At 59.5% G+C, this 24168-nt stretch overlaps 3 protein-coding genes and 1 non-coding gene across 13 annotated transcripts in view; all 4 read right to left on the bottom strand.

Annotated features, from left to right (window-relative positions):
* Positions 1–3109: 3109 nt before the first annotated feature.
* Positions 3110–7157, bottom strand: AQP10 (aquaporin 10). Of its 2 annotated transcripts, none has more exons than XM_069878843.1 (6): positions 7019–7157; positions 5296–5422; positions 5070–5207; positions 3792–3910; positions 3497–3714; positions 3110–3417 (listed from the first exon to the last, which is right to left on the bottom strand). In XM_069878843.1, the coding sequence occupies exons 1-6, from the start codon at positions 7121–7123 to the stop codon at positions 3189–3191; spliced, it is 936 nt and encodes a 311-aa protein (XP_069734944.1). In that variant the 5' UTR covers positions 7124–7157; the 3' UTR covers positions 3110–3188. The 2 variants fall into 2 exon arrangements, with proteins under 2 accessions (XP_069734944.1, XP_069734943.1); XM_069878842.1 differs by having other exon boundaries at positions 3110–3420; positions 7019–7156.
* Positions 7158–7763: 606 nt separating this feature from the next.
* On the bottom strand, positions 7764–12502 carry HAX1 (HCLS1 associated protein X-1). Of its 2 annotated transcripts, XM_069878846.1 has the most exons (8): positions 12401–12502; positions 10463–10713; positions 10234–10370; positions 9812–9854; positions 9615–9730; positions 8193–8343; positions 7982–8121; positions 7798–7876 (listed from the first exon to the last, which is right to left on the bottom strand). In XM_069878846.1, the coding sequence occupies exons 1-7, from the start codon at positions 12457–12459 to the stop codon at positions 8003–8005; spliced, it is 876 nt and encodes a 291-aa protein (XP_069734947.1). In that variant the 5' UTR covers positions 12460–12502; the 3' UTR covers positions 7798–7876; positions 7982–8002. The 2 variants fall into 2 exon arrangements, with proteins under 2 accessions (XP_069734948.1, XP_069734947.1); XM_069878847.1 differs by lacking the exon at positions 7982–8121 and having other exon boundaries at positions 7764–7876.
* Positions 12503–13977: 1475 nt separating this feature from the next.
* The window catches only part of UBAP2L (ubiquitin associated protein 2 like), a 38174-nt gene continuing 27983 nt past the window's right edge, over positions 13978–24168 (bottom strand). For 4 of the 8 annotated variants that reach the window (XM_069878710.1, XM_069878712.1, XM_069878717.1 and 1 more), the window contains 8 exons: positions 22220–22273; positions 21531–21612; positions 18735–18952; positions 18540–18645; positions 17093–17160; positions 16615–16812; positions 16163–16213; positions 13978–14539 (listed from right to left, as the gene is read on the bottom strand). In XM_069878710.1, the coding sequence (XP_069734811.1) occupies positions 14444–14539; positions 16163–16213; positions 16615–16812; positions 17093–17160; positions 18540–18645; positions 18735–18952; positions 21531–21612; positions 22220–22273 (873 nt within the window). In that variant the 3' untranslated portion in view covers positions 13978–14443. The remainder of the gene's footprint in view (positions 14540–16162; positions 16214–16614; positions 16813–17092; positions 17161–18539; positions 18646–18734; positions 18953–21530; positions 21613–22219; positions 22274–24168) is intronic. The other 4 variants (XM_069878714.1, XM_069878716.1, XM_069878718.1 and 1 more) reach the window with 2 other exon arrangements.
* On the bottom strand, positions 21714–21846 carry LOC138732344 (small nucleolar RNA SNORA58). The gene has a single exon (XR_011339270.1). It is a non-coding gene; the product is annotated as a small nucleolar RNA SNORA58 (small nucleolar RNA).

The raw sequence follows: 24168 nt of genomic DNA, 5'->3' as shown, positions 1-24168 counted from the left end.
CCCATCAATCACTAACCCATGTCCCTCAGCACCTCGGCCACCCGGCCCTTAAACCCCTCCAGGGAAGGGGACTCAACCCCCTCCCTGGGCAGCCTCGGACACTGCCCAATCACCCTTTCCATGACATATTTTGTCCTGATGTCCATCCTGACCCTCCCCTGGTGGAGCTTGAGGCCATTCCCTCTCGTCCTGTCCCCTGGCCCTTGGGAGAAGAGTCCAGTCCAACCCTCCCCTGGCACAACTTGAGGCCACATTTCCTCTCATCCCATCACTTATTCATTGCGAGAAGAGTCCAGCACCCACCTTGCTCCAACCTCCTTTCCAGTAGCCACGCAGAGTGATGAGGTCTCCCCTCAGCCTCCTCTTCTCCAGACTAACCATCCCCAGGTCCCTCACTGCTCCTACAACCCCTGTTCTCCAGCCCCTTCCCAGCTCCGTTCCCTTCTCCAGATGCGCTCCAGCCCCTCAAAGTCCTTTTTGGAGTGAGGGGCCAGAATTGAAACCAGGATTCAAGGTGTGGCCACCTTCAAGGGGGACAATCCCATCCCTGCTCCCACTGGCCACCCCATGGCTGATCCAAGCCAGGATCCTGTTGACCTTCTTGGCCACCTGGGCCACCACTGGCTCATGTTTGGCCACTGTCAAGCACCCCCAGGGCTTTTTCCACAGGGCAGTTTTCCAGCTGCTCTTTCCACAAGCCTGGAGCGTCGCGTGAGGTTGTCGTGGTTCAAGTGCAGCACTGAGCGGTGTTGAACCTCATCCCTTTGGCTTCAGCCACGGATCCAGCCTCTCCAGGTCCCTCTGCAGAGCCTTCCCGACCAGCTTGGTGTCATCTCCAAAATGACTGAGGGAGCTCTCAATCCCTTCACTCCAGATTTGGGGGTTCCCTGGGAGCCAGAGGGGTCTCAGAGGCAGCTTTGGGGGTTCCCTGGGAGCCAGAGGGGTCTCAGAGCAGCTTTGGGGGTTCCCTGGGAGCCAGAGGGGTCTCAGAGGCAGCTTTGGGGGTTCCCTGGGAGCCAGAGGGGTCTCAGAGGCAGCTTTGGGGGATCCCTGGGAGCCAGAGGGGACTCAGGAGCAGCTTTGGGGGATCCCTGGGAGCCGGAGGGGTCTCGGGGGCAGCTTTGGGGGTTCCCTGGGAGCCGGAGGGGTCTCGGGGGCAGCTTTGGGGGTTCCCTGGGAGCCAGAGGGGTCTCAGAGGCAGCTTTGGGGGTTCCCTGGGAGCCAGAGGGGTCTCAGAGGCAGCTTTGGGGGATCCCTGGGAGCCAGAAGGGTCTCAGGGGCAGCTTTGGGGGTTCCCTGGGAGCCAGAAGGGTCTCAGGAGCAGCTTTGGGGGTTCCCTGGGAGCCAGAAGGGTCTCAGAAGCAGCTTTGGGGGTTCCCTGGGAGCCGGAGGGGTCTCGGGGGCAGCTTTGGGGGTTCCCTGGGAGCCGGAGGGGTCTCGGGGGCAGCTTTGGGGGTTCCCTGGGAGCCAGAGGGGTCTCAGAGGCAGCTTTGAGGGTTCCCTGGGAGCCAGAAGGGTCTCAGAGGCAGCTTTGGGGGATCCCTGGGAGCCAGAGGGGTCTCAGGAGCAGCTTTGAGGGTTCCCTGGGAGCCAGAAGGGTCTCGGGGGCAGCTTTGGGGGTTCCCTGGGAGCCAGAGGGGTCTCAGAGGCAGCTTTGGGGGTTCCCTGGGAGCCAGAGGGGTCTCAGAGGCAGCTTTGGGGGATCCCTGGGAGCCAGAAGGGTCTCGGGGGCAGCTTTGGGGGTTCCCTGGGAGCCAGAAGGGTCTCAGAGGCAGCTTTGGGGGTTCCCTGGGAGCCGGAGGGGTCTCAGAGGCAGCTTTGGGGGTTCCCTGGGAGCCAGAGGGGTCTCAGAGGCAGCTTTGGGGGTTCCCTGGGAGCCAGAGGGGTCTTGGGGGCAGCTTTGGGGGTTCCCTGGGAGCCAGAGTGGTCTCGGGGGCAGCTTTGGGGGTTCCCTGGGAGCCAGAGGGGTCTCAGGAGCAGCTTTGAGGGTTCCCTGGGAGCCAGAAGGGTCTCGGGGGCAGCTTTGGGGGTTCCCTGGGAGCCAGAGGGGTCTCAGAGGCAGCTTTGGGGGTTCCCTGGGAGCCAGAGGGGTCTTGGGGGCAGCTTTGGGGGTTCCCTGGGAGCCAGAGTGGTCTCGGGGGCAGCTTTGGGGGTTCCCTGGGAGCCAGAAGGGTCTCAGAAGCAGCTTTGGGGGTTCCCTGGGAGCCAGAGGGGTCTCAGAGGCAGCTTTGGGGGTTCCCTGGGAGCCAGAGGGGTCTCGGGGGCAGCTTTGGGGGTTCCCTGGGAGCCAGAGGGGTCTCAGAGGCAGCTTTGGGGGTTCCCTGGGAGGCAGAAGGGTCTCAGAGGCAGCTTTGGGCGTTCCCTGGGAGCCAGAGGGGTCTCGGGGGCAGCTTTGGGGGTTCCCTGGGAGCCAGAAGGGTCTCAGAGGCAGCTTTGGGGGTTCCCTGGGAGCCAGAGGGGTCTCAGAGGCAGCTTTGGGGGTTCCCTGGGAGCCAGAGGGGTCTCAGAGGCAGCTTTGGGGGTTCCCTGGGAGCCAGAGGGGTCTTGGGGGCAGCTTTGGGGGTTCCCTGGGAGCCAGAGGGGTCTCGGGGGCAGCTTTGGGGGTTCCCTGGGAGCCAGAAGGGTCTCAGAAGCAGCTTTGGGGGTTCCCTGGGAGCCAGAGGGGTCTCAGAGGCAGCTTTGGGGGTTCCCTGGGAGCCAGAGGGGTCTTGGGGGCAGCTTTGGGGGTTCCCTGGGAGCCAGAGGGGTCTCAGAGGCAGCTTTGGGGGTTCCCTGGGAGCCAGAGGGGGCTTGGGGGCAGCTCCAGGGGTCTCTGGGAGCCAGTGGGGGTCAGGGGGCTCCCAGGGGCAGCTCCAGGGCCTTGGGGAGCCCTGGGGTTCCTGGGGGTGTTGCAGGGATAACCTGAGGGTGCGAGGGAGTCGGGGGGATCCTGGAGGAGTGGTCCCAGAGGCAGACGCAGGGGTCTTGGGGGGGGTCTGTGGGGGTTGCAAAAACACTCCTGGGAGTGTCTGGGGACATGGGGGGTTCTGGGGGGTCCCAGGAAGAGCCCCGGGGGTCCCAAAGGGCAGCCTCCCCCCATCAGCAGACACTCCCCACCTCCAGACACGGGTGCCCCAGGAGCTCTGGGCTGGTTTAATTGAGCAACGGGGATCGCGGGGTGGGGGAATGGTGCCCGGGGGTCCCTGGCGTCACGTCTTCTGGGGCAGCTTCCCCTTGGCGTCCTTCTCGCTGGGTGAGCCCGTGATGTCGGGGGGGATGGCAGAGTTGACGAGGACCAGGGCGCCGTGCGGGGCTGGGGTCTCCTCCTCCTCCTCCTCCTCGGGGTGGTGGAAAGCCACGAGGAGCTGGTACAGGACGGAGCCGAGCGCGGCTCCCACCAGCGGAGCCACCACCGGAACCCACCACCACCCGTTGCCCCTGCTGGGGGGGTCGGGACACAATGGGTGGGGGTCAGAATTGGTGTCCCCCCAAACCCTCACACCTTTTCTTCACCCACCTGAACACCTCAGCTCCCCAACCGGCCACGTAGGTGAAGAGCCGGGGCCCGAAATCCCGCGCCGGATTCATGGGGCAACCACAGTTGGAACCCATGGAGACCTCGATGGACAAGACCAGGAGAGCCACGGCCACGGGTTCCAGCCCTTTGGGAATTCCCTTGTTCCGCGTATCCACGATGGCCTGGATCCCCAGGATCAACACCGCCGTGCCCATCACCTGGGGAGCCAGCGCAGGCGCTCAGCGCCGCCGCCACCGCGCTGGATGGGGCCGGGGGAGCCAAGCCCAAGCCCGACCTGGTCCAAGAAGCCGTTGGAGATGGAGAGGTGGTCAGCGGGGTAGGTGGCAAAGATGGAGGCGGTTTCTCGGGGGCCGGAGACGGCGAGGGTCCCGTTGCTGTAGTGCCGGATGGCGTCTGTGGAGCAGGGGAAGTGCTGGGGGACTCTGGGGGTGCAGATGGGGGGGATCTGGGGGTGCTGGGGGACTCTGGGGGTGCAGATGGGGGGGATCTGGAGGTGCTGAAGGGGGGGTCTGGGGGTGCTGGGGGGGTCTGGGGGTGCAGATGGGGGGATCTGGAGGTGCTGGGGGACTCTAGGGGTGCAGATGGGGGGGATCTGGAGGTGCTGAAGGGGGGATCTGGGGGTGCTGGGGGACTCTGGGAGTGCAGATAGGGGGATCTGGGGGTGCTGGGGAACTCTGGGAGTGCAGATGGGGGGGATCTGGGGGTGCTGGGGGACTCTGGGGGTGCAGAAGGGGGGGATCTGGGGGTGCAGAAGGGGGGATCTGGGGGTGCTGGGGGACTCTGGGGGTGCAGAAGGGGGGGATCTGGAGGTGCTGAAGGGGGGATCTGGGGGTGCTGGGGGACTCTGGGGGTGCTGGGGGACTCTGGGAGTGCAGATGGGGGGATCTGGGGGTGCTGGGGAACTCTGGGGGTGCAGGTGGGGGGATCTGGGGGTGCTGGGGGACTCTGGGGGTGCTGAGGGGGGATCTGGGGGTGCAGATGGGGGGATCTGGAGGTGCTGGGGGACTCTGGGGGTGCAGAAGGGGGGATCTGGGGGTGCTGGGGGACTCTGGGGGTGCAGAAGGGGGGGATCTGGGGGTGCTGGGGGACTCTGGGGGTGCTGAGGGGGGATCTGGGGGTGCTGGGGGACTCTGGGGGTGCAGATGGGGGGATCTGGGGGTGCTGGGGGACTCTGGGGGTGCAGATGGGGGGGATCTGGGGGTGCTGGGGGACTCTGGGGGTGCAGATGGGGGGGATCTGGAGGTGCTGAAGGGGGGATCTGGGGGTGCTGGGGGACTCTGGGGGTGCAGATGGGGGGGATCTGGGGGTGCTGGGGGACTCTGAGGGTGCAGATGGGGGGATCTGGGGGTGCTGGGGGCCTCTGAGGGTGCAGATGGAGGGATCTGGGGGTGCAGAAGGGGGGATCTGGAGGTGCTGGGGCACTCTGAGGGTCCTGGGGGACTCTGGGGGTGCAGAGGGGGAGGATCTCGGGGTGCAGAGTGGGGGATCTGGGGGTGCTGCATTGTCCGGGCTCGCAGATCGCCTCTGCCACCCCCAGCACGTCCATCCGTACCGGAGTAGAGAGCGTAGACGGCTCCGGCAGAGACGAAAGCCCCCAAGGTCTGCACAGCCACGAAGATGGGGAACTTCCACCAGGGCAACTGCTCCACCAGGCACATGGCGAGGGAGAAGGCCGGGTTGAGGTGGGCTCCTGCAACCGAGCAGGGAGAGGGGTGGAAGGTCCTCGAGGATGGGGAACTGGAGGGCGGTGGGGGTTCGGAGCCTTTATTCGGCCTCACCGGAGACCCCTCCTGCCGTGTAGATGGCCACCATGACGGCCAAGGCACCCGCCAGGTTGGAGGTGAGGATGTTCCCCTTCGTTCCGGAGCTGGTGAGCGTCTGTGCCGAGCCGCCTAGCGTGATCAGCTGGAGGAGAAGGACACGGTTCCACCAGGGCCCCGTGCCGAGCCCGCTCCAACAGCAGCAGTGGAATCAGGCGGAGGAGATGGACACAAATCATAGAATCACCAGGTTGGAAAAGACCCATCGGATCATCGAGTCCAACCATTCCCATCAATCACTAACCCATGTCCCTCAGCACCTCGTCTACCTTAAACCCCTCCAGGGAAGGGGACTCAACCACATAGCTTCAATACAGCTGCTGGTGGGACCAGCTGGAGGAGAAGGACACGGTTCCACCAGGGCCCCGTGCTGAGCCCACTCCAACAGCAGCAGTGGGATCAGGCGGAGAAGATGGACACGGCTCCACCAGAACTGCTGGTGGGATCAGCTGGAGGGGAAGGACACGATTCCACTGCAGCCCCTGGTGGGATCAGGTGGAGGAGATGGACACGGCTCCACCACAGCCGCTGGTGGGATCAGCAGGAGGGGAAGGACACGCTTATGGAATCAGGTGGAGGAGATGGATGTGGTTCCAGCACGGTCCTGCAGCTGCTGGTGGGATCAGCTGGAGGAGAAGGACATGGTTCCACCAGGGCCCCGTGCTGAGCCCACTCCAACAGCAGCAGTGGGATCAGGCAGAGAAGATGGACACGGCTCCACCACAGCTGCTGGTGGGATCAGCAGGAGGGGAAGGACACGATTCCACTGCAGCCCCTGGTGGGATCAGGTGGAGGAGATGGACACGGCTCCACCACAGCCGCTGGTGGGATCAGCAGGAGGGGAAGGACACGCTTATGGAATCAGGTGGAGGAGATGGATGTGGTTCCAGCACAGCCCTGCAGCTGCTGGTGGGATCAGCTGGAGGAGAAGGACACGGTTCCACCAGGGCCCCGTGCTGAGCCCACTCCAACAGCAGCATTGGGATCAGGCAGAGAAGATGGACACGGCTCCACCAGAACTGCTAGTGGGATCAGCTGGAGAGGACAGACACGGTTCCACCGCGGCCCCGCAGCCCCCGGTGGGATCAGCTGGAGGAGATGGACACGGCTCCACCAGAACTGCTGGTGGGATCAGCTTGAGGGGAAGGACACGGTCATGGGATCAGCTGGAGGAGCTGGACGTGGCTCCAGCACGGCCCTGCAGCTGCTCCTGGGTGGAGAAGGCAGCGAGGCAAGGGCTGCGCTGGAGCCTCTGCCTGCCCTCCATCCGCAGTGCCGCTCCCGTTCCCTCAGCTCTGGCTTTGGCGGAGGTGGTTGCTGCTGCTGCTGCTGGTGGTTTTGACAGCAGGGGGAATAAATTACCAGTCATTAATTAACCTGGGGAGATGAGAGGGAAGGGGTGACGCCAGCCTGACGCAGGACACGGCCCCAGCGTGGCTGCGCGGCCGCAACCTTTGCCTGCAGCGGGGCGGGAGGCGTCAAGGCACGTGGCAGCCGGCACCGCTCCCTCGGGTGCCACATCCCAGCGCCCGCGGCCTTATCGCAGCGGAGCTGCTGCCAAGGGGGCCGCAGGGCCAGCATCCAGCTGGGAGGCCAAACCTCAAAAAATCACACCCCCCCGCAAGCCCAACGAGGGACGGAGAGCAGCTCCCCCCACCGCCCTGCGCTCGGCCCCGCTCACGATGAGCACGAAGACGGCGAGCAGCTCGGCCAGGCACTCCCGCGCCAGCTGGTTCCGGATACGGAGCAGAGCCCGGGCCCTCTTCAAGATGGAGTTGGTGGCCATGGGGCCGGCCGGGCAACGGGGAGCGGTGGCAGCTCGGTCAGGCCGGCAGCTTCGTCCTCGGCTCCTTCCCCCTGCGATTTTATGAGCCCCGGGGCTGGGGTGGGTGATAACACGCAGACTTTAATCCAATCAGGGCCACACGGCAGGGAGACGCCTGGCAGGGACCAGAGTCCCGCGTGGGGCACAGGGGCACCGCGTGACGGTGGCGTCTCCTGGGCCGAGCAGGCCTGGTAGGAGCCCCCACAGGATCCCGGAGAGGCCACGGGGAACCGAGATCTCGCTCAGGGGGAGCGGGAGTGAGTGTTTCCCTGCAGGTTTTCTGGCCAAGCCCCAACTGCACTTATGAAGAAGCCTTGGAAAGACCCCCAGGCCCTCAACAACGGCCCAGGGGAGGCATCGGCGCAGCGAAAACGGAGAGGGAGGTGGGCACGGGGTCAGGGAGGAGGGGTTTAAGGGATGGGTGAACGAGGCGCGGAGGGACATGGTTTAGTATTTGATGGGAATGGTTGGACTCGTTGATCTGATGGGTCTTTTCCAACCTGGTGATTCTGTGATTCTCTGAACCTGGCAGGTGCTGGCACCCACGGAGCAGACCCTGCGGTCACGGCCTCTGAATCGGAAAGGTTCCAGCCCGAAGGAGCCCGGCAGGTTGCCGTTAGCACAAATAGACTTTATTGCTCTGTACACACCCCCCCCCGGCTCCCCTGCACCCCAAAACACTCAGGCGCCGGCTCCCAGCAGGATCGGACCCATCTGCAACAAAAGCGAGCGGTGAGGAGATGCTGGAGGGAGCCGGCAGCGCCCCCCGTATCCCGGGAAGCCCTGGGGATGCCCCCATCCCGCAGCCACCCCACGCACGGGGCGCTCAGCCCAGCGCAGCTACCAGCTGGAGAACCAGCGGCGGAAGAAGCTGCCCAGGGCGGACGAGGGCTCGCTCAACCCGGGAGCGCGGAGCTCGTCTCGCTGCGGCCACGCGTCTGCAAACTGCGCCAGTTCCCCTAGGAGAGCAGGAGAGCTGGCTCAGAGGAGCCCCGTCCCGCTCCCCGCGCCCTCCCAGCGCCACACTCACGGTCATCCATGTTGACCACCTCCTCCCGGTAGTCCTTGCCCTTCCCGTCCTCCTTGGTGGTGGTGATGAAGGCCTGGTCCCCTCTGCGGCGCGTCACCGTTGTCTCCCGGCGGCCCTGGCTGTCCTGCACGGTCCGGCGCTCCTCCACCACCTGCGCAGGACACGGAACCCTGAGAGATGCCACCAGCCCACACTCCACTCCGGGCACTGGTGGAAGAGTCGGTCAAAGGATCGATTTCTGTCTCAACGTTTTCTCATGTTTCGCCTCAGAATTTGACTGTCTAAATCACAAATGCCTTAGAAAAACGGCCAGAGCTGGTATGGAATGAATGCTTTGTACCTAACTACCTCCTTATCTCAAAAATGTTTTGTACCTAGAATCACAGAATCACCAGGTTGGAAAAGACCCTCCGGATCATCAAGTCCAACCATTCCCATCAGTCACTAACCCATGTCCCTCAGCACCTCGTCCACCCGGCCCTTAAACCCCTCCAGGGAAGGGGACTCAACCCCCTCCCTGGGCAGCCTCTGCCAGGGATCAATGACCCTTTCTGTGAAAAAAAATTTCCTGATGTCCAGCCTGAACCTTCCCTGGAAGAGCTTGAGGCCATTCCCTCTCGTCCTGTCCCCTGGCCCTTGGGAGAAGAGCCCAGCTCCCTCCTCTCCACAACCTCCTCTCAGGGAGTTGCAGAGAGCAATGAGGTCTCCCCTCAGCCTCCTCTTCTCCAGCCTAAACCCCCCCAGCTCTCTCAGCCGCTCCTCTTCTTCTCCAGCCCCCTCCCCAGCTTCGTTGCTCTTCTCTGCACTCGCTCCAGAGCCTCAACATCCTTCTTGTGGGGAGGGGCCCACAACTGACCCCAGGATTCAAGGACCGTTCTCACCAGTGCTGAGTCCAGAGTGTCTTCAAGCCTCCTTGCTCCCTACCATTGTGAAAGATCCATGAAGCAAGGAGGAAAAGACAGGAGGATTAATAACGAGACTTCCGGAGCAGCTGAATTTGAGGGGGAACAGTAGACCAAGACAGAAGAAGACTCCCCCACCATGGCATCACCTCCATCAAAGACCGAAACAGCAGGACTCCAGAGACGCCGGACATCTGTGGATCCGTGGTGGTAGCTATAAACCCCTTTTCCTTCCCTCCTCTCCCCATCTCTTTCCTTGTTTTCTGTCTCTTCCTACCATAAGTCGCTTTATGTTTAGTGATTGATGGGAATGGTTGGACTCGATGACCCGGTGGGTCTTTTCCAACCTGGTGATTCTATGGGTGCAACTAATTAAGCGTCAGTTTAGATTGAAATTTGACTCCCTTGACTCGTTGAATTATTTGCGCTCTGAAATCATAAATGAAACGAACCGTGACAACCGGGAAGAGCATCCCCAGCTCACCCGTGGGCCACCGACCCTCCAGCAGCGGCTACTCACCCCGTCAGGGAGAGTCACTTTGGTGACGGAGACGCTCTGGAAGTACGAGCGGGACTGGGGCTCGTCCGGCCTCAGGATGGTGCCCAGCCCCGCGGAGGAGACCTGGGAGTCGAGGTCTGTGGGGAGACAGCGGAGGAACGGGCTGGGAACGTGCCCCGAGGGGCTGCAGAGACCCCAGCCCCACGCCCGGCACCGACCTTGATCTTCCTTGCGGGCAGGAGCCGCGGGAGCATCTTCCAGCTGCAAGGGAAAGCCGGGAGCTGGTGACGGGGAGGGAAGCGCAGGGACACGCAGGGACACGAGGGGTGGGGAGGGAAGGGGGACGCGGGGAGGGGAAGGGGACGCGGGGAGGGGAAAGGGGACGCGGGGAGGGGAAAGGGGACGCGGGGAGGGGAAGGGGGACGCGGGGAGGGGAAGGGGGACGCGGGGAGGGGAAAGGGGGACGTGGGGAGGGGAAAGGGGGACGCGGGGAGGGGAAAGGGGGACGCGGGGAGGGGAAGGGGGACGCGGGGAGGGGAAGGGGGACGCGGGGAGGGGAAGGGGGACGCGGGGAGGGGAAGGGGGACGCGGGGAGGGGAGAATAAGGTGGTGTCGACAGCTGCAGTGACCTCGCACCCACCCCCAGGAAGGGGCTCCAGCGCCAGGCAGGCTCCGCGCGGCCCTCGCTGCCTCCCGGGGATGCGCTGGGCACAGGATCATCCGGCTGCTTCAACATGGAATCCCGGAGCGGGCGCTGCGGGCTGGGCTGGGGGGGCTCTGGGGGGCAAAGAGAAGGAGAGTCAGGCCAGGACGCCCCACTCCCCCCTATTCCTCACTCCCCAAAAAGATCCAAATCTCCCGCTCCGCACCCAGGGGTGGGGGGGGAGCCGGCCAGGCCCCCCCGAGGGCCCCCAGGAGCTCGCTCATGTCCCGGAACAGCTCCTCGAAGGCGCCACGGGAGCCGCCACGGCCGAAGCCAAAGCTGGGGCTGAAGCCGAAGCCAAAGCTGGGGATGAAGCCGAAATCTTCGGGGGGCTCAGCCAGGCCTGGGGCGATGCCATCCTCGTCCTCGTCCTCATCCTCGTCCCACGCCGCGGAGCCAAAGAGCGGGTCCCGGGGCCTGTGGGGAAACATTGCTGAGACCTGGAGCAGCCGGATAAAGGGGGGAAATAGGGATAAAGGAGGGGAAATAGGGGTTAAAGGGGGGGAAATAGGGATTAAAGTGGTGGGAAATAGGGATAAAGGAGGGGAAATAGGGATGAAGGGGGGGAAACAGGGATTAAAGTGGTGGGAAATAGGGATTAAAGGGGGGGAATAGGGATTAAAGGAGGGGAAATAGGGATAAAGGGGGGGAATAGGGATTAAAGTGGTGGGAAATAGGGATTAAAGGGGGGGAAATAGGGATTAAAGGGGGGAAATAGGGATTAAAGTGGTGGGAAATAGGGATTAAAGTGGTGGGAAATAGGGATTAAAGTGGTGGGAAATAGGGATTGAAGGGGGGAATAGGGATTAAAGGGGGAAATAGGGATTAAAGGGGGAAATACGGATTAAAAGGGGGAATAGGGATTAAAGGGGGTGAAATAGGGATTAAAGGGGGGAAAATAGGGGTTAAAGGGGGGAAATAGGGATTAAAATGGTGGGAAATAGGGATTGAAGGGGGGAAATAGGGATTAAAGGGGGGAATAGGGATTAAAGGGGGGGAAATAGGGATTAAAGTGGGGGGAAATAGGGATTAAAGTGGGGGGAAATAGGGATTAAAGGGGGGGGAAATAGGGATTAAAGGGGGGGGAAATAGGGATTAAAGGGGGGGAAATAGGGATTAAAGGGGGGAAATAGGGATTAAAGGGGGGAATAGGGATTAAAGGGGGGGAAATAGGGATTAAAGGGGGAAATAGGGATTAAAGTGGTGGGAAATAGGGATTAAAGTGGTGGGAAATAGGGATTTAAGGGGGGAATAGGGATTAAAGGGGGGAATAGGGATTAAAGGGGGGGAAATAGGGATTAAAGTGGTGGGAAATAGGGATTAAAGGGGGGAAATAGGGATTAAAGGGGGGAATAGGGATTAAAGGGGGGGAAATAGGGATTAAAGGGGGAAATAGGGATTAAAGTGGTGGGAAATAGGGATTAAAGTGGTGGGAAATAGGGATTTAAGGGGGGAATAGGGATTAAAGGGGGGAATAGGGATTAAAGGGGGGGAAATAGGGATTAAAGTGGTGGGAAATAGGGATTAAAGGGGGGAAATAGGGATTAAAGGGGGGAAATAGGGATTAAAGGGGGAAATAGGGATTAAAGGGGGGGAAATAGGGATTAAAGGGGGGAACAGGGATTAAAGGGGGGGAAACAGAGATTAAAGGGGGGGTAATAGAGATTAGAGTGGTGGGAAATAGGGATTAAAGGGGGAAATACTGATTAAAGTTGTGGAAAATAGGGAATAAGGGGAAATAGGGATTAAAGTGGTGGGAATAGGGATTTAAGGGGGCATAGGGATTAAAGGGGGGGAAATAGGGATTAAAGTGGTGGGAAATAGGGATTAAAAGGGGGAAATAGGGATTAAAGGGGGGATATAGGGATACAGGGAGGGAATAGGGATTAAGGGGGGGATATAGGGCTAAAGGAGGAGGTATAGGGATAAAGGGGGGGAACCGGGACAGGGAGACCAGGATAAGGGGCGGGGGGGGGAGGCGGGGAACCGGGCTGGGGAAGGGGGAGACCGGGGGGTAGTGGAACTGGGACAGAGGGACTGCAACTGGGATAAATCAGGAGGGGGGGGTGACGGGGATGGAGGGGGGCGGCGGGGGCTCCGGTACCGGCTCCCACCCCGCCCCGGGAACCCGAAGAAGCCTCGAAAAGCGTCGTAAAAGCTCATGGATCCCGGGCCTCCTCCGCCTCCGGGACGCGGCCGTAAAGCGCGGCGGCCGTAAAGCGCGGGTGTCGCGAGTGCCCCCCCCGCCCCCCCCGCCTTCGGGTAACGTGACCCCCTCGCCGCTTAGCCCGGAGCCTCTCGGTGTGATCCCAGCGGCCCCCCCGAACCCCTACAGCGCATCGCGGGGCTCAGCACCCGCTAGCGGAGGGTCCCGTGCAGAGAATCACAGAATCACCAGGATGGAAGAGACCCACTGGATCATCGAGTCCAACCATTCCCATCAATCACTAACCCATGTCCCTCAGCACCTCGTCCACCCGGCCCTTAAACCCCTCCAGGGAAGGGGACTCAACCCCCTCCCTGGGCAGCCTCGGACACTGACCAATCACCCTTTCCAAGAAATATTTTTTCCTGCTGTCCAGCCTGACCCTCCCCTGGTGGAGCTTGAGGCCATTCCCTCTCGTCCTGTCCCCTGGCCCTTGGGAGAAGAGCCCAGCTCCCTCCTCTCCACAACCTCCTCTCAGGGAGTTGCAGAGAGCAATGAGGTCTCCCCTCAGCCTCCTCTTCTCCAGGCTGAACCCCCCCAGCTCTCTCAGCCGCTCCTCTTCTTCTCCAGCCCCCTCCCCAGCTTCGTTGCTCTTCTCTGGACTCGCTCCAGAGCCTCAACATCCTTCTTGTGGGGAGGGGCCCAGCACTGACCCCAGGATTCGAGGAGCGGTCTCCCCAGGGCCGAGGCCAGAGGGAGAAGAACCTCCCTGGCCCTGCTGGCCACGCCAGGTCTGATCCAAGCCAAGATGCCCTTGGCCTTCTTGGCCCCCTGGGCCCCTGCTGGCTCCTGTTCAACCAACCCCCCCAGGTCCTTCTCCTCCAGGCACTTTCCAGCCAGACTTCTCCTAGGCTGGAGCTGCTCAGGGTTGTTGTGCCCCAAGGGCAGGACCCGTTCTTCCCCTCCCTGGGGACCCCCCCTCTTCAGTCCCTTCCAGGAGGGCGATGGGGAGTGTGGGGGGCTCAGCCTCATTCACCCCCATTCCTCTCCCCTTCCCGGAGACTCCTCCACCTCACCCCCCCAGGGTAGGGAGGCTGGAATCACCCCCAAACCTTGGACAGGGTGGGGGGTGGAAAGGGGCAGGGGAAGAGGAGGACGATGCTGTCCCTGGGAAGAGGAAAAATCCAGAAAAGCGTTGAGGAAAAGCCGGGGGGGGAGGGCTAGGGAAGCGTTGCCCCCCCTGCCCTCCCCTCTTTCCCAGAGCCAAAAATACGGCAGGAGGCTGAGAAGGTATTAAAAAATCCAGACAGCACGTTGTGATCTTTATTCTCTTTAGTAAATCCCGCCCGGGGACTGGATTGAACCCAAAAATACAAGATGGGGACTGCAAAAAAGACCAAAAATCCCCCCAAAACACCCCAAAAGCAGGAGATAATTACAGCGTGCAGGGGGGAGGGAGGAGGAGGAGAATGAAAAAGAGGGAGAACGGAAACCAGGGAGCCCTCAGCAGCGGGAAATGAGAGGACGAGGACGGCACGGGGTTTTGGTTTTTATATACAAGACACATTTATCCATTAAATTTAGAACACGGTACAAAAAAACACTTCAACTAATTCATCTTACAATGCTGTTCATATCAATTACTGCTCGTATTCCTAATAATAAGGGGGTTCGCCGTAGGCACCCCGCGGCTTCCACTCCTTCAGAGGTGGGAGAGGTGGGGAGAGGGGAGGAAGGAGTCAAAACCAGCCAAGGCCCCTCCGGCACCCGGTTCCGAATGCAGAGAGAGAGAGAAAACAAAACAAAAAAAAACAAAACCAAAAAAAAAAAAAAAAGGAAAAAGAAGAAGAAAAAAATACAAATTCTATATTACAGACAAAAGGGAGAAGGTGGCGGAGCCGCCGGGCGCCGCGTCCTGCTCCGAGCTGCGCCGCGCGGGCTCCTCCGGAGTCGGGGGCCGGCGGGGTTGGTGTCGGGGCCCGGGCGGCGGGCGCGGGGGGCTCAGTTGGTGCCCCAGCTGTAGCTGTTGTAGGCGGATTTGTTGGCCTGGGATTTCTGGGGGATGGAGCTGCCTTGGCTGCGCTGCCCGGAGCCGCTCTGCGAGAAGGAGAATGGTGGGGTTACCCCAAAGGGGGAAGAGAGGAGGCAAGAGAGTTGGGGAGGGGGGTCCCCCAAAGCGATGAGGGCAGCGTCGGGTCCGGCTCCGTGGCGCTCGTCGGGGTGCGGCGAGAGGTCCCGTGGCTGCGTCTCAACCGGCATCGCAGGGACCCCCGGCAGCTCCCAGCAGCACCGGGCGCCGGCACAGGAGAGGGACCGGGGCACCGGGAACGGGGAAAAACCAGGGGGAAAAAGGAGAAAAACCAGGGGGGGAAAAGGAGAAAAACAAGGGGGGAAATGGAGAAAAACCGGGGGGGAAATGGAGAAAAACCAGGGGGGGAAAAGGAGAAAAACAAGGGGGGGAAAAGGAGAAAAACCAGGGGGGGAAATGGAGAAAAACAAGGGGGGGAAAAGGAGAAAAACAAGGGGGGGAAACGGAGAAAAACTGGGGGGGAAAAGGAGAAAAACAAGGGGGGGGAAAGGAGAAAAACAAGGGGGGGAAACGAGAGGGGGAAAAAGGAGAAGGGGAAAACAAGAAGGGGAGAAAAACATAAGAGGGGAAACAAGGAGGGGGGAAAACGAGAGGGGAGGAAACGAGGGGGGAGAAAAACGGAGGGGGAAAACAAAAGGGGGAAAATGAGAGGGGGAAAGGAAACAAGGAGGGGGGAGGAAATGAGAGGGGGGAAAATGAGAAGGGGAAACGAGATGGGAGGGGAAAGAAGGAGCAGGGAAATGAGAGGAGGAAATGAGACAGGGAAAATGAGACAAGGGGGGGAAACGAGACGAGGAGGGGAAACGAGATGGGAGGGGAAACAAGGAGGGGGGAAATGAGAGGGGGGAAACGAGAGGGGTGAAACAAGGATGGGGGAGGAAACAAGGAGGGGGGAGGAAATGAGATGGGGGAAAATGAGAGAGGGGAAACGAGACGGGAGGGGAAACATGGAGGGGGGAAATGACGGGGGGGAAAATGAAATGGGGGAAACGAGGAGGGAGGAAAAAGAGGAAGGTGAAAAAGAGGAGGGGGGAAAAGAGGAGGGGGAAAAAGAGGAGGGGGGAAAAAAGAGGACGGGGAAAAAGAGAACGGGGAACGAGGGGGAGAACGAGACGAGGTGGGGAAACAAGACAAGGGGGGGAAAGGAGATGAGGAGCAGAAATAAGACGAGGAGGGGAAACGAGAGGGGAAACGAGAGGGGAAACGAGAGGGGAAAGGGGGAAGTGGGAAAAAGCAGGGGAAAGGCAGGGAAAGACTGGGAAAAGGGGAGGGGGGTGGGAGAAGGGGTGGAGGGGCATGTGCTGTGTCTGCCCGCGGGTGTGTGTGTGCACGCTCTGACTGAGGGTCCCTCTCCTTGCCTGGCGGGGCCGTGGAGGGAGAACAGGGGCTACGAGAGCCTGGAAGGGGGCTATGAGAGCCTGGAGGGGGGCTATGAGAGCCTGGAGGGGGCTAGAAGAGCCTGGAGGGGGCTAGAAGAGCCTGGAAGGGGGCTATGAGAGCCCAGACGGGGGCTCCAAGAGCCTGGACAGCAGCTACGAGAGCCTGAAGGGGGGCTACGAGAGCCTGGGGGGGCCTTAGGGGCAGGGGGGACCCCAGGGCGAGTGCAATGCATGATCAGAGAGGTTCATTACCTGGTCCTCCTGCTGGCGTTGGCAGCACAGAATCATCTGCAAATATGGAAGCTGTTGCAGTACCAGGATATGTAAAAATAAAGGGACAAACTATGACAATAGAAATCCATGGTTAGACCTGAGAGCTAGGGCGGGGCGGTGGCTGTGGCGAGGAACCCCTGCGCTGCTGGCCTGCGGAGACGCCAACTCCGAGGAAAAGGGGGCGGCGGGGGCGATTCCAGGCCCCGCTGAGCGGAGGGAGGACGCTACCCGACTCTACCTGGTGCCGCCCGGCAGCGGGGGGCTGCGCCAAGTCCCCCCCAAAAGCCCTTCCTCACCTCCTCCTCCTCTCCTCGGCCCTGCGTGTATGTGCGGGTGTGTGTGCGTGTCGCCGCGCGTGTCCGCAGGGAAAGGGAGGGGAAAAGGGAAGCGAGAGCCCTAGGGATCCCCCAGATCCTCGGCGGGGGCCGTACCTGCCCGTCCTGCTGCAGGTGGTGGTGGAGGATCTGCGAGTGGGGCTGCTGGTGCGGGGTCAGGATGTGCATGAAGGGGGTGGGGGGATACGCTGCTGCCGTCGCAGGGTTGATGGGGCCGCCGCTGCCCAGGGCCGAAGGCAGGTTGAAGGAGGCTGCCGGCGTTCCAGTGTGAAATCCCTGCTTCTCAAAGGATTGCTGAGGAGGAGACAGCAACGGGAGGGTCAGGGCTGGGAGCCGAGCGGAGCTTCCCTGCCCCTGCCCGGCTCGACACCACGTCACAGGCCTGCGAGTCAGCGTGGAGAACGGTCAGATTCCCTGCCTATGGCTCTTTCCAGGCTTGGAATTGCTGGAAGTTGGGAAAGGCCAAGCATCTCCAAGAAAAGGAAAGAGCCTGCTGCCCCAGAGGCCGGCTCAGAGCTGGAAATCCGCTCCCCAGTGAAGCGGAGCCTTCCTGGCACACGTGCCAGACACTGACCTGCGTTTTCGAGTAGACGGAGCCTGAGATGTCCGGCACTCCTGTGTTACTGGATGTCACAGATACACCTAGAGAGAAGGAAAGGCAAAGGAGCATTAGGCAGCGGCCAGAGCTCCAGCAGCTCCGCAGACAAAGAAAGTTTGAAGGCAGATGTTGTCCTAGGGAGCAGGGTCTGGGCAAGGCCAAGCTGCAAAGTGCCTGGCCAAGCTGAAGTTCTTTCGCTCTGGATACGAGAAGTGTTTGAATGACTCCAGAAACAAAAGCAGGGGCCTGCTGCCACCCAGAGAAATGCACATTCCTGAAGAGGCAACTCTGCGAAGATCTGGGGTGATGCAGCAGAAAACAAACTCCCAGCTTGACATGGTAGCAAGAATGTCCTCAAGGTTCCCGGGGTGGAAAACAGGGAATTTCAGGTAAAGGCGCCTCAGTTGTTGGTAGCTGCAATGACTGACAACACCGGCACACAAACCACATGCGATGTCGGCTGTTTTTAAAAGCTGGTGGAACAGAAGAAAGTCTCAGCAATTCTTTAAGGTGTGGGAAAAAAAGGGTTGAAATGAAAGAGGCTGGGAAGACTCTGTTTTGTTTTCTCAGAAAGTTAATTCAGGTGATCTGGTACAGAACTGAAGCGTCTTTGTGAAGAGAAAATTGTATCTCAAAGGGCTCTAAAGTATGGAAAAAAGACACAATAGGAAATTAAAGGCTGGAGGAGGGACCCAAGGAAGCTAGACATCAAGCAGGGAAACCCAGTACCAAGTGGGGCTCATGACCTCCTTGCATCTCTAAATCAAGGGCGTGTCTCTAGACAGCGTGTCTGCTAAAAGCTGGGGTCAAACAAGCTTCCAGGCTCAGATCTGGAATAAATATTGTCCTATGAATCACACACAGGCAGTAAAAAAACCCAAACCCAAACAATTCAGCAGCTTGATCTCTCTGAAGCTTAAGATGAAAGAGAGGAGATTGAGATGAGATCTTAGGGAGAAATGTTTTGATCTGAGGGTGAGGAGGCCCTGGGCCAGGTTGCCCAGAGAAGCCGTGGCTGCCCCATCCCTGGAGGGTTCAAGGTCAGGTTGGATGGGGCTTGGAGCCCCTGATGCAGTGGGAGGTGTGGAACTGGCTGGGCTTTGAGGTTCCTTCCAACCCAACCCATTCTGTGATTCATTGTCCGACTCTGATGCGAGTCCCAGGCCCAGCCGTGTCCGACTGTGGGTCTTGGAGGAGGGCGTGAAGTGTTCTGTTCTCCTCAAACCCACCCAGACCTGGACACAGAACAAGCCTAGGCCTTTCTAAGGAGAATAAGCGACCTGTGAGTTGCACCAGGACCATTTTCTTCCCTCACTGTTGGAGGCAGCGGGGCAGCAGCCCCCTCACACGTCAGTGAGACTGGAAACAAGCCCTGGCACCATCGCAACTGCTCCTGAGGAAGCTGCTTCGCTGGATCTCTTACCAGTGCTGTATCCATGCGAGCCGTAGCCACTGGGCTGCTGGAAAGGGGTTGCTGATGCGTTGACGCTGACATTCACACCATGCTGCTTGGAAGAGGTAGGAGCAACCTACAGAAAGGAGAGAAGCAGAGTTGAGAAGGGGCTTTCCTGCATCATCCTCCCGCCCGGATCTCATGCCCTGCCATCTGGAAACTCACAGGGAACACAGCGGGCCCGTACTGGAAGGTGCTGGGGAGCCCTGGTACCCCTGTGTAGTACGGCAGACTGGTGTAACTGTAGCCAGGAGGCAGCGCAGGGTTCAGGAACGTCTGCTGCGTGGTGTGGTGAGTCTGGGTTTGGCTCTGCTGAGGCTGCGCCAAGGTCGTCGCAGGAGCAGGGGAGGAGGCATCAGCTCGACCGAATTTTGTTAAGTCACCTGGAATACAGGAGATCACAGTCACCATCGGGTTCCGCTCCCAAGGAACACGTGATAGGATAAGAGGAAACAGCCGCAAGCTATGCCAGGAGAGGTTTATAGAATCACAGAATCACCAGGTTGGAAAGGACCCACTGGATCATCGAGTCCAACCATTCCCATCAATCACTAACCCATGTCCCTCAGCACCTCGTCCACCCGGCCCTTAAACCCCTCCAGGGAAGGGGACTCAACCCCCTCCCTGGGCAGCCTCGGACACTGCTCAATCACCCTTGCCGTGAAATATTTTTTCCTAATGTCCAGCCTGACCCTCCCCTGGTGGAGCTTGAGGCCATCCCTCTCGTCCTGTCCCCTGGCCCTTGGGAGAAGAGCCCAGCTCCCTCCTCTCCACAACCTCCTCTCAGGGAGTTGCAGAGAGCAATGAGGTCTCCCCTCAGCCTCCTCTTCTCCAGGCTAAACCCCCCCAGCTCTCTCAGCCGCTCCTCTTCTTCTCCAGCCCCCTCCCCAGCTTCGTTGCTCTTCTCTGCACTCGCTCCAGAGCCTCAACATCCTTCTTGTGGGGAGGGGCCCACAACTGACCCCAGGATTCGAGGAGCGGTCTCCCCAGGGCCGTGTATAGAGGGGGAAGAACCTCCCTGGCCCTGCTGGTCACTCTGGATTGGATATCAGGGAATATTCCTTCACTAGAAGGGCTCTCGGGCACTGGCAGAGGCTGCCATGGTGGTGAGTATCCTTCCCAGGAGGGGTTCAAAAGCTGAGGGGATGTGGCACTTAGGGACATGGTTCAGTGGTGGAGTGGAGTTTCTAATGTTTGGTTTATGGCTGGAGTCAACGATTTTAAAGGCCTTTTCCAACCTACAGGATCCTGTGATTCTACAAAATGAGGCTGAAGAATAGACGCATCAAATCCTGGCCCAGTGGCGACCCAGCATTTGATCAACCATGACTTGAATCATGACTTACACCCCTCCTGGGGCTGCTGAGGACTGAGCGAGCCCTCAGATCCTTGCACAATGATAACGTTGAGCTGTTATTCCTCTCCTCATTCTGGAGAGAAGAACTTCAGAGGGGAAGCTCCCAGCAGCTGAGCTACAGAGCTCCACCAGCTCACGTTAGCCTGCAATTTGGCACGGGATAAACCTGCAGCAAAGCTGAAGCCAGAGCTCTCCCTACGCCCCCTCCGTGCATCCACATAATTCTCCTCCCTCCAGAGCCTGAGGCTGGGGCAGCAACCTGGGGGCCCTGTTCTACCAGAGGAGTTAATCCCTCCAGCGGGGCTCCCACCTCCCTCTGCGCTGGCGACACTCAAACGCTGTCGCAGAGTCCCAGCAGCCAGCACGGAACTCGGAAATATCGCTTCCTCCCTTCCCACTCCGGGCGTGGCATGAGGGCTCGGCTGCGGGGTTCAGGGAAGCTCCCTTTGCTCCTTACAAGCATCTGCTCGGCTCTTCCCTGCAAACACTCCCACTGTTCAGAGCTCACACAGCGAGCCAGCGAATCTCTCCGTGCTGCCCCAGCCCGGGAGTGCAGCACAGGCATAAACATTCATTATCACTGATGCTAATTGGCAAATTATGCATGCAGCAGTGCTGCGCTCTGAGCTTGGGATTTCAGTCTCAGCGTGCCAGGCAAAGGACTTCTGCACAAACAGGCTCTTGAGGAAGTAGGGAGGGAGCGGTGCTGGAAAAAAAGCGAACCATGAAGTGCAACCACTCCTAAAGGACGTGAAAGCTCGTCACAAGCGTTGCCCGCTGCCATCGGCACCAACCGAGGTCAGCGAGGGATCAGCCACCACTGGGAATGTGGTTTGAACCCAACAGGACCTAAATGTCCCTGCCCAAGGCAGGGGAGGTTGGAACTGGATGGGCTTTAAGGTCCCTTACAAACCAAACCACTCCATGGTTCTATGATCCTAACCACCCCGTTTTCTTTTTCCATGAGGCTGTCAAACACATAAACACATTTAATAAGGACACAGAACTCTTGAAATGGGTCCAGAGAAAGCCAGGAAGATGATGTGAGGGCTGGAGCACCTCTGCTACGAGGACGGCCTGAGAGAGTTGGGGTTGTTGACCTGGAGAAGAGAAGGCTCCAGGGAGACCTTAGAGCAGCTTCCAGTATGGAAAGGGGCTCCGGGAAACTGAGAAGACACTTTTTAAAAGGGCCTGGAGTGACAGGATAAGGGGAATGGCTTTAAATTGGAAGGGGGAAGATTTAGATTAGACATTAGGAATGAGGGTGGGGAGGCCCTGGCCCAGGTTGCCCAGAGCAGGGGTGGCTGCCCCATCCCTGGAGGGGTTCAAGGCCAGGTTCCCTGTTTTTTTGCCTCAGGGATTATTTCAGGCCCTCCTCGCTCCCTTTCCAGCTATCAACTCCTCCTTGTCCACATCTTCCTGGCCTTGACAGGACCAGATGATCACAGGGAAGTCAAGAATTTGGCTGCTGGGAAACTTGCTCTGGAGCAGGAGCAGCGCGGGAGGCTGGGTTAGACATAGGTCCCAGTGACAATGGCACAAGAAACCAGTATACAGCAGCACAAATACGTGGAATATGTGATCACAGCTTTCTTTTTCCCTACCAGAGTATGGATTGCTGCTCAGGCTGCCGTCTCTTCCAGTCAGCGGGGTGGTGGGTGTAGGGAATGGGATGCTGTAGTAATCCTGAAGGTTTAAAACAAAAGGAGAAGTTTTATGAGCTCCATCTGAAGAAGCAAAGCAATATCTTTCGTGGAAAAGAGGAATTTCTGGCCTGCAGCTGCTAGAGATGTCGGAGCATTGCAATTCAATCAGCCACACTGAGGCTGATCGCAGCCTGCAGGGGCCCAGGTTCTGTAGCATGCACCGTCCCCCTCACCTGGCTATGGGGAGAACCAGGTAAGGTCTACTGGCATGCAGCCCTTAAACTCCCCTCAAAACACAAGGGACACACCTCCTGTTGCTAAATAAAACCCATTCTCCCGGAAGTATTTAGCTACCGCCTCTTTCAAGGATCAGCGGCAAGGATCTACAACAGCTCCACGCGCCACCGAGAGATAAAACAGCTCTGCGTGCGGTCGCAATCTCATTCTCTGGCCCCATCAGCAACACCGCTGCCTGAATAACTCTTGATCCTGAGAGCAAAGGAGCAGCTGATGTGCCCCTAGGTGCTGGCACAGAGATGCATTCATCCAGCTCCCTGTTTTGCCAGCTCTCCAGGATCACTTCACAGCCCGGCCTTCCGTATTCCCAACACCGGCAGCGCCAGTGGCCGGTCCGTATCAGCACTCACCAACGGGAACCTCGTCTGGAGCATCTGCAAGTCGTCATATCCATACACCTGTGGCTAGAAAAAAAAGAGTAGAAGGGGGCATTAGGGACACAGATTAAAGATGCTTGCCTAATTTCAGCTGCCTGGAGAACGACCTGGGGGTGTTGGTTGAACAGGAGCCAGCAGGGGCCCAGGTGGCCAAGGGCATCTTGGCTTGGATCAGACCCGGCGTGGCCAGCAGGGCCAGGGAGGTTCTTCTCCCTCTGGCCTCGGCCCTGGGGAGAGCGCTCCTCGAATCCTGGGGTCAGTTGTGGGCCCCTCCCCACAAGAAGGATGTTGAGGCTCTGGAGCGAGTGCAGAGAAGAGCAACGAAGCTGGGGAGGGGGCTGGAGAAGAAGAGGAGCGGCTGAGAGAGCTGGGGGGGTTTAGCCTGGAGAAGAGGAGGCTGAGGGGAGACCTCATTGCTCTCTGCAACTCCCTGAGAGGAGGTTGTGGAGAGGAGGGAGCTGGGCTCTTCTCCCAAGGGCCAGGGGACAGGACGAGAGGGAATGGCCTCAAGCTCCACCAGGAGAGGGTCAGGCTGGACATTAGGAAAAAATATTTCATGGCAAGGGTGATTGGGCAGTGTCCGAGGCTGCCCAGGGAGGGGGTTGAGTCCCCTTCCCTGGAGGGGTTTAAGGTGCTGAGGGACATGGGTTAGTGATTGGTGGCAACGGTTGGACTCAAGGATCCGGTGGGTCTTTTCCAACCTGGTGATTCTAGGATTCTATGATTCTATAAAAGGCACTCTGCAACCATTCCAACACAAAAAATCTGTCCTCGCCTTCAGAAAAGAGATGTGACGCGCCACCTGACTCTGGCAGTCACCACACTTCTGATCGCTCCCCTTTGTCACACAGCATCGCCCTGCTCTGACCAGGGGCTGCTGCGCCCCAGAGGTTGAGGAGGATGTGGAGACCAGGCAGACAGAACCTGCTCTGGGGTGACGCCAATTCATTCCAGTACTGAAATGGGGCCTACAGGAAAGGTGGTGAGAAGCTCTTTATCAGGGAGTGCAGGGATCACAGAATCATGGAATTGTCTGGTTGGAAAAGACCTTTGAGATCATCGAGTCCAACCATCCCTGTTCACTACTGAACCACCTCTGAGCACCTCGTCCACGCAGCTTTTAAATCCCTCCAGGGATGGGGACTCCACTGCTGTGCAGACTCTGCCAGTGCCTGAGAGCTCTTCCAGTGAAGGAATCTTTCCCAAAATCCAATCTCAACCTCCCCTGGTGCAACCTCAGGCCTCTCATCTCATTGCTTGTTCCTTAGCAGCAGAGCCCAGCACCCACCTCATCACAACCATCTCCTTTCCAGGAGCTGCAGAAAGTCATGAGGTCTCCCCTCAACCTCTTCTTCTCCAGACTAAGCAGCCCCAGGGCCCTAAGATGCTCCCACAACCCCTATAATCCAGACCCTTCCCAAGCTCCATTCCCTTCTCCAGAAACACTCCAGACCTTCAAGGTCTTTCTTGGAGTGAGGGGCCCAGAACCGAATCCAGGATTCGAGGTCCGACCTCATCATTGCAGAGCACACGGGAAGGATGACTTCCCTGCTCCTGGTGGGGACACTATTACTGATCCAATCCAGGATGGTGTTGGCCTTCTTGACCACCTGGGCCACTGCTGGCTCTCATTTAGCCAGCTATTGATTGGCACCCCTAGACAGGACGAGGCGGGATGGTTTTAAGCTGAAAGAGAGGAGATTGAGATGAGAACTTAGGGAGAAATGTCTTGCTGTGAGGGTGGGGAGGCCCTGGCTCAAGTTGTCCAAAGAAGCCGTGGCTGCCCCATCCCTGGAGGGTTCAAGGCCAGGCTGGATGGGGCTTGGAGCCCCTGATCCAGTGGGAGGTGTCTCTGCCCATGGCAGGGGTGGGACTGGTTGGGCTTTGAGGTCCGTTTCCAACCCAAACCATTCCAGGATTCT

Source organism: Phaenicophaeus curvirostris, chromosome 29 (genome assembly GCF_032191515.1).
Source record: "Phaenicophaeus curvirostris isolate KB17595 chromosome 29, BPBGC_Pcur_1.0, whole genome shotgun sequence".
Lineage (NCBI taxonomy): Eukaryota > Metazoa > Chordata > Aves > Cuculiformes > Cuculidae > Phaenicophaeus > Phaenicophaeus curvirostris.
The sequence above is the reverse complement of the archived record's forward strand: the minus strand, read 5'-3'. Positions and strand labels throughout refer to the sequence as shown.

Excerpts from the sequence above, each read along its gene's own strand:
- AQP10 (XM_069878842.1), bottom strand. The coding sequence starts at position 7,123 with ATGGCCACCAACTCCATCTTGAAGAGGGCCCGGGCTCTGCTCCGTATC. Across the intron at positions 5,208-5,295 it reads CACGGCAGGAGGGGTCTCCG|GAGCCCACCTCAACCCGGCC; the intron begins GTGAGGCCGAAT and ends GCTCGGTTGCAG. Across the intron at positions 3,421-3,496 it reads TGGGGAGCTGAGGTGTTCAG|CAGGGGCAACGGGTGGTGGT; the intron begins GTGGGTGAAGAA and ends CGACCCCCCCAG.
- HAX1 (XM_069878846.1), bottom strand. The coding sequence starts at position 12,459 with ATGAGCTTTTACGACGCTTTTCGAGGCTTCTTCGGGTTCCCGGGGCGG. Across the intron at positions 10,714-12,400 it reads CCGGGGCGGGGTGGGAGCCG|GCCCCGGGACCCGCTCTTTG; the intron begins GTACCGGAGCCC and ends GTTTCCCCACAG. Across the intron at positions 9,855-10,233 it reads GCTGGAGCCCCTTCCTGGGG|CTGGAAGATGCTCCCGCGGC; the intron begins GTGGGTGCGAGG and ends TTTCCCTTGCAG.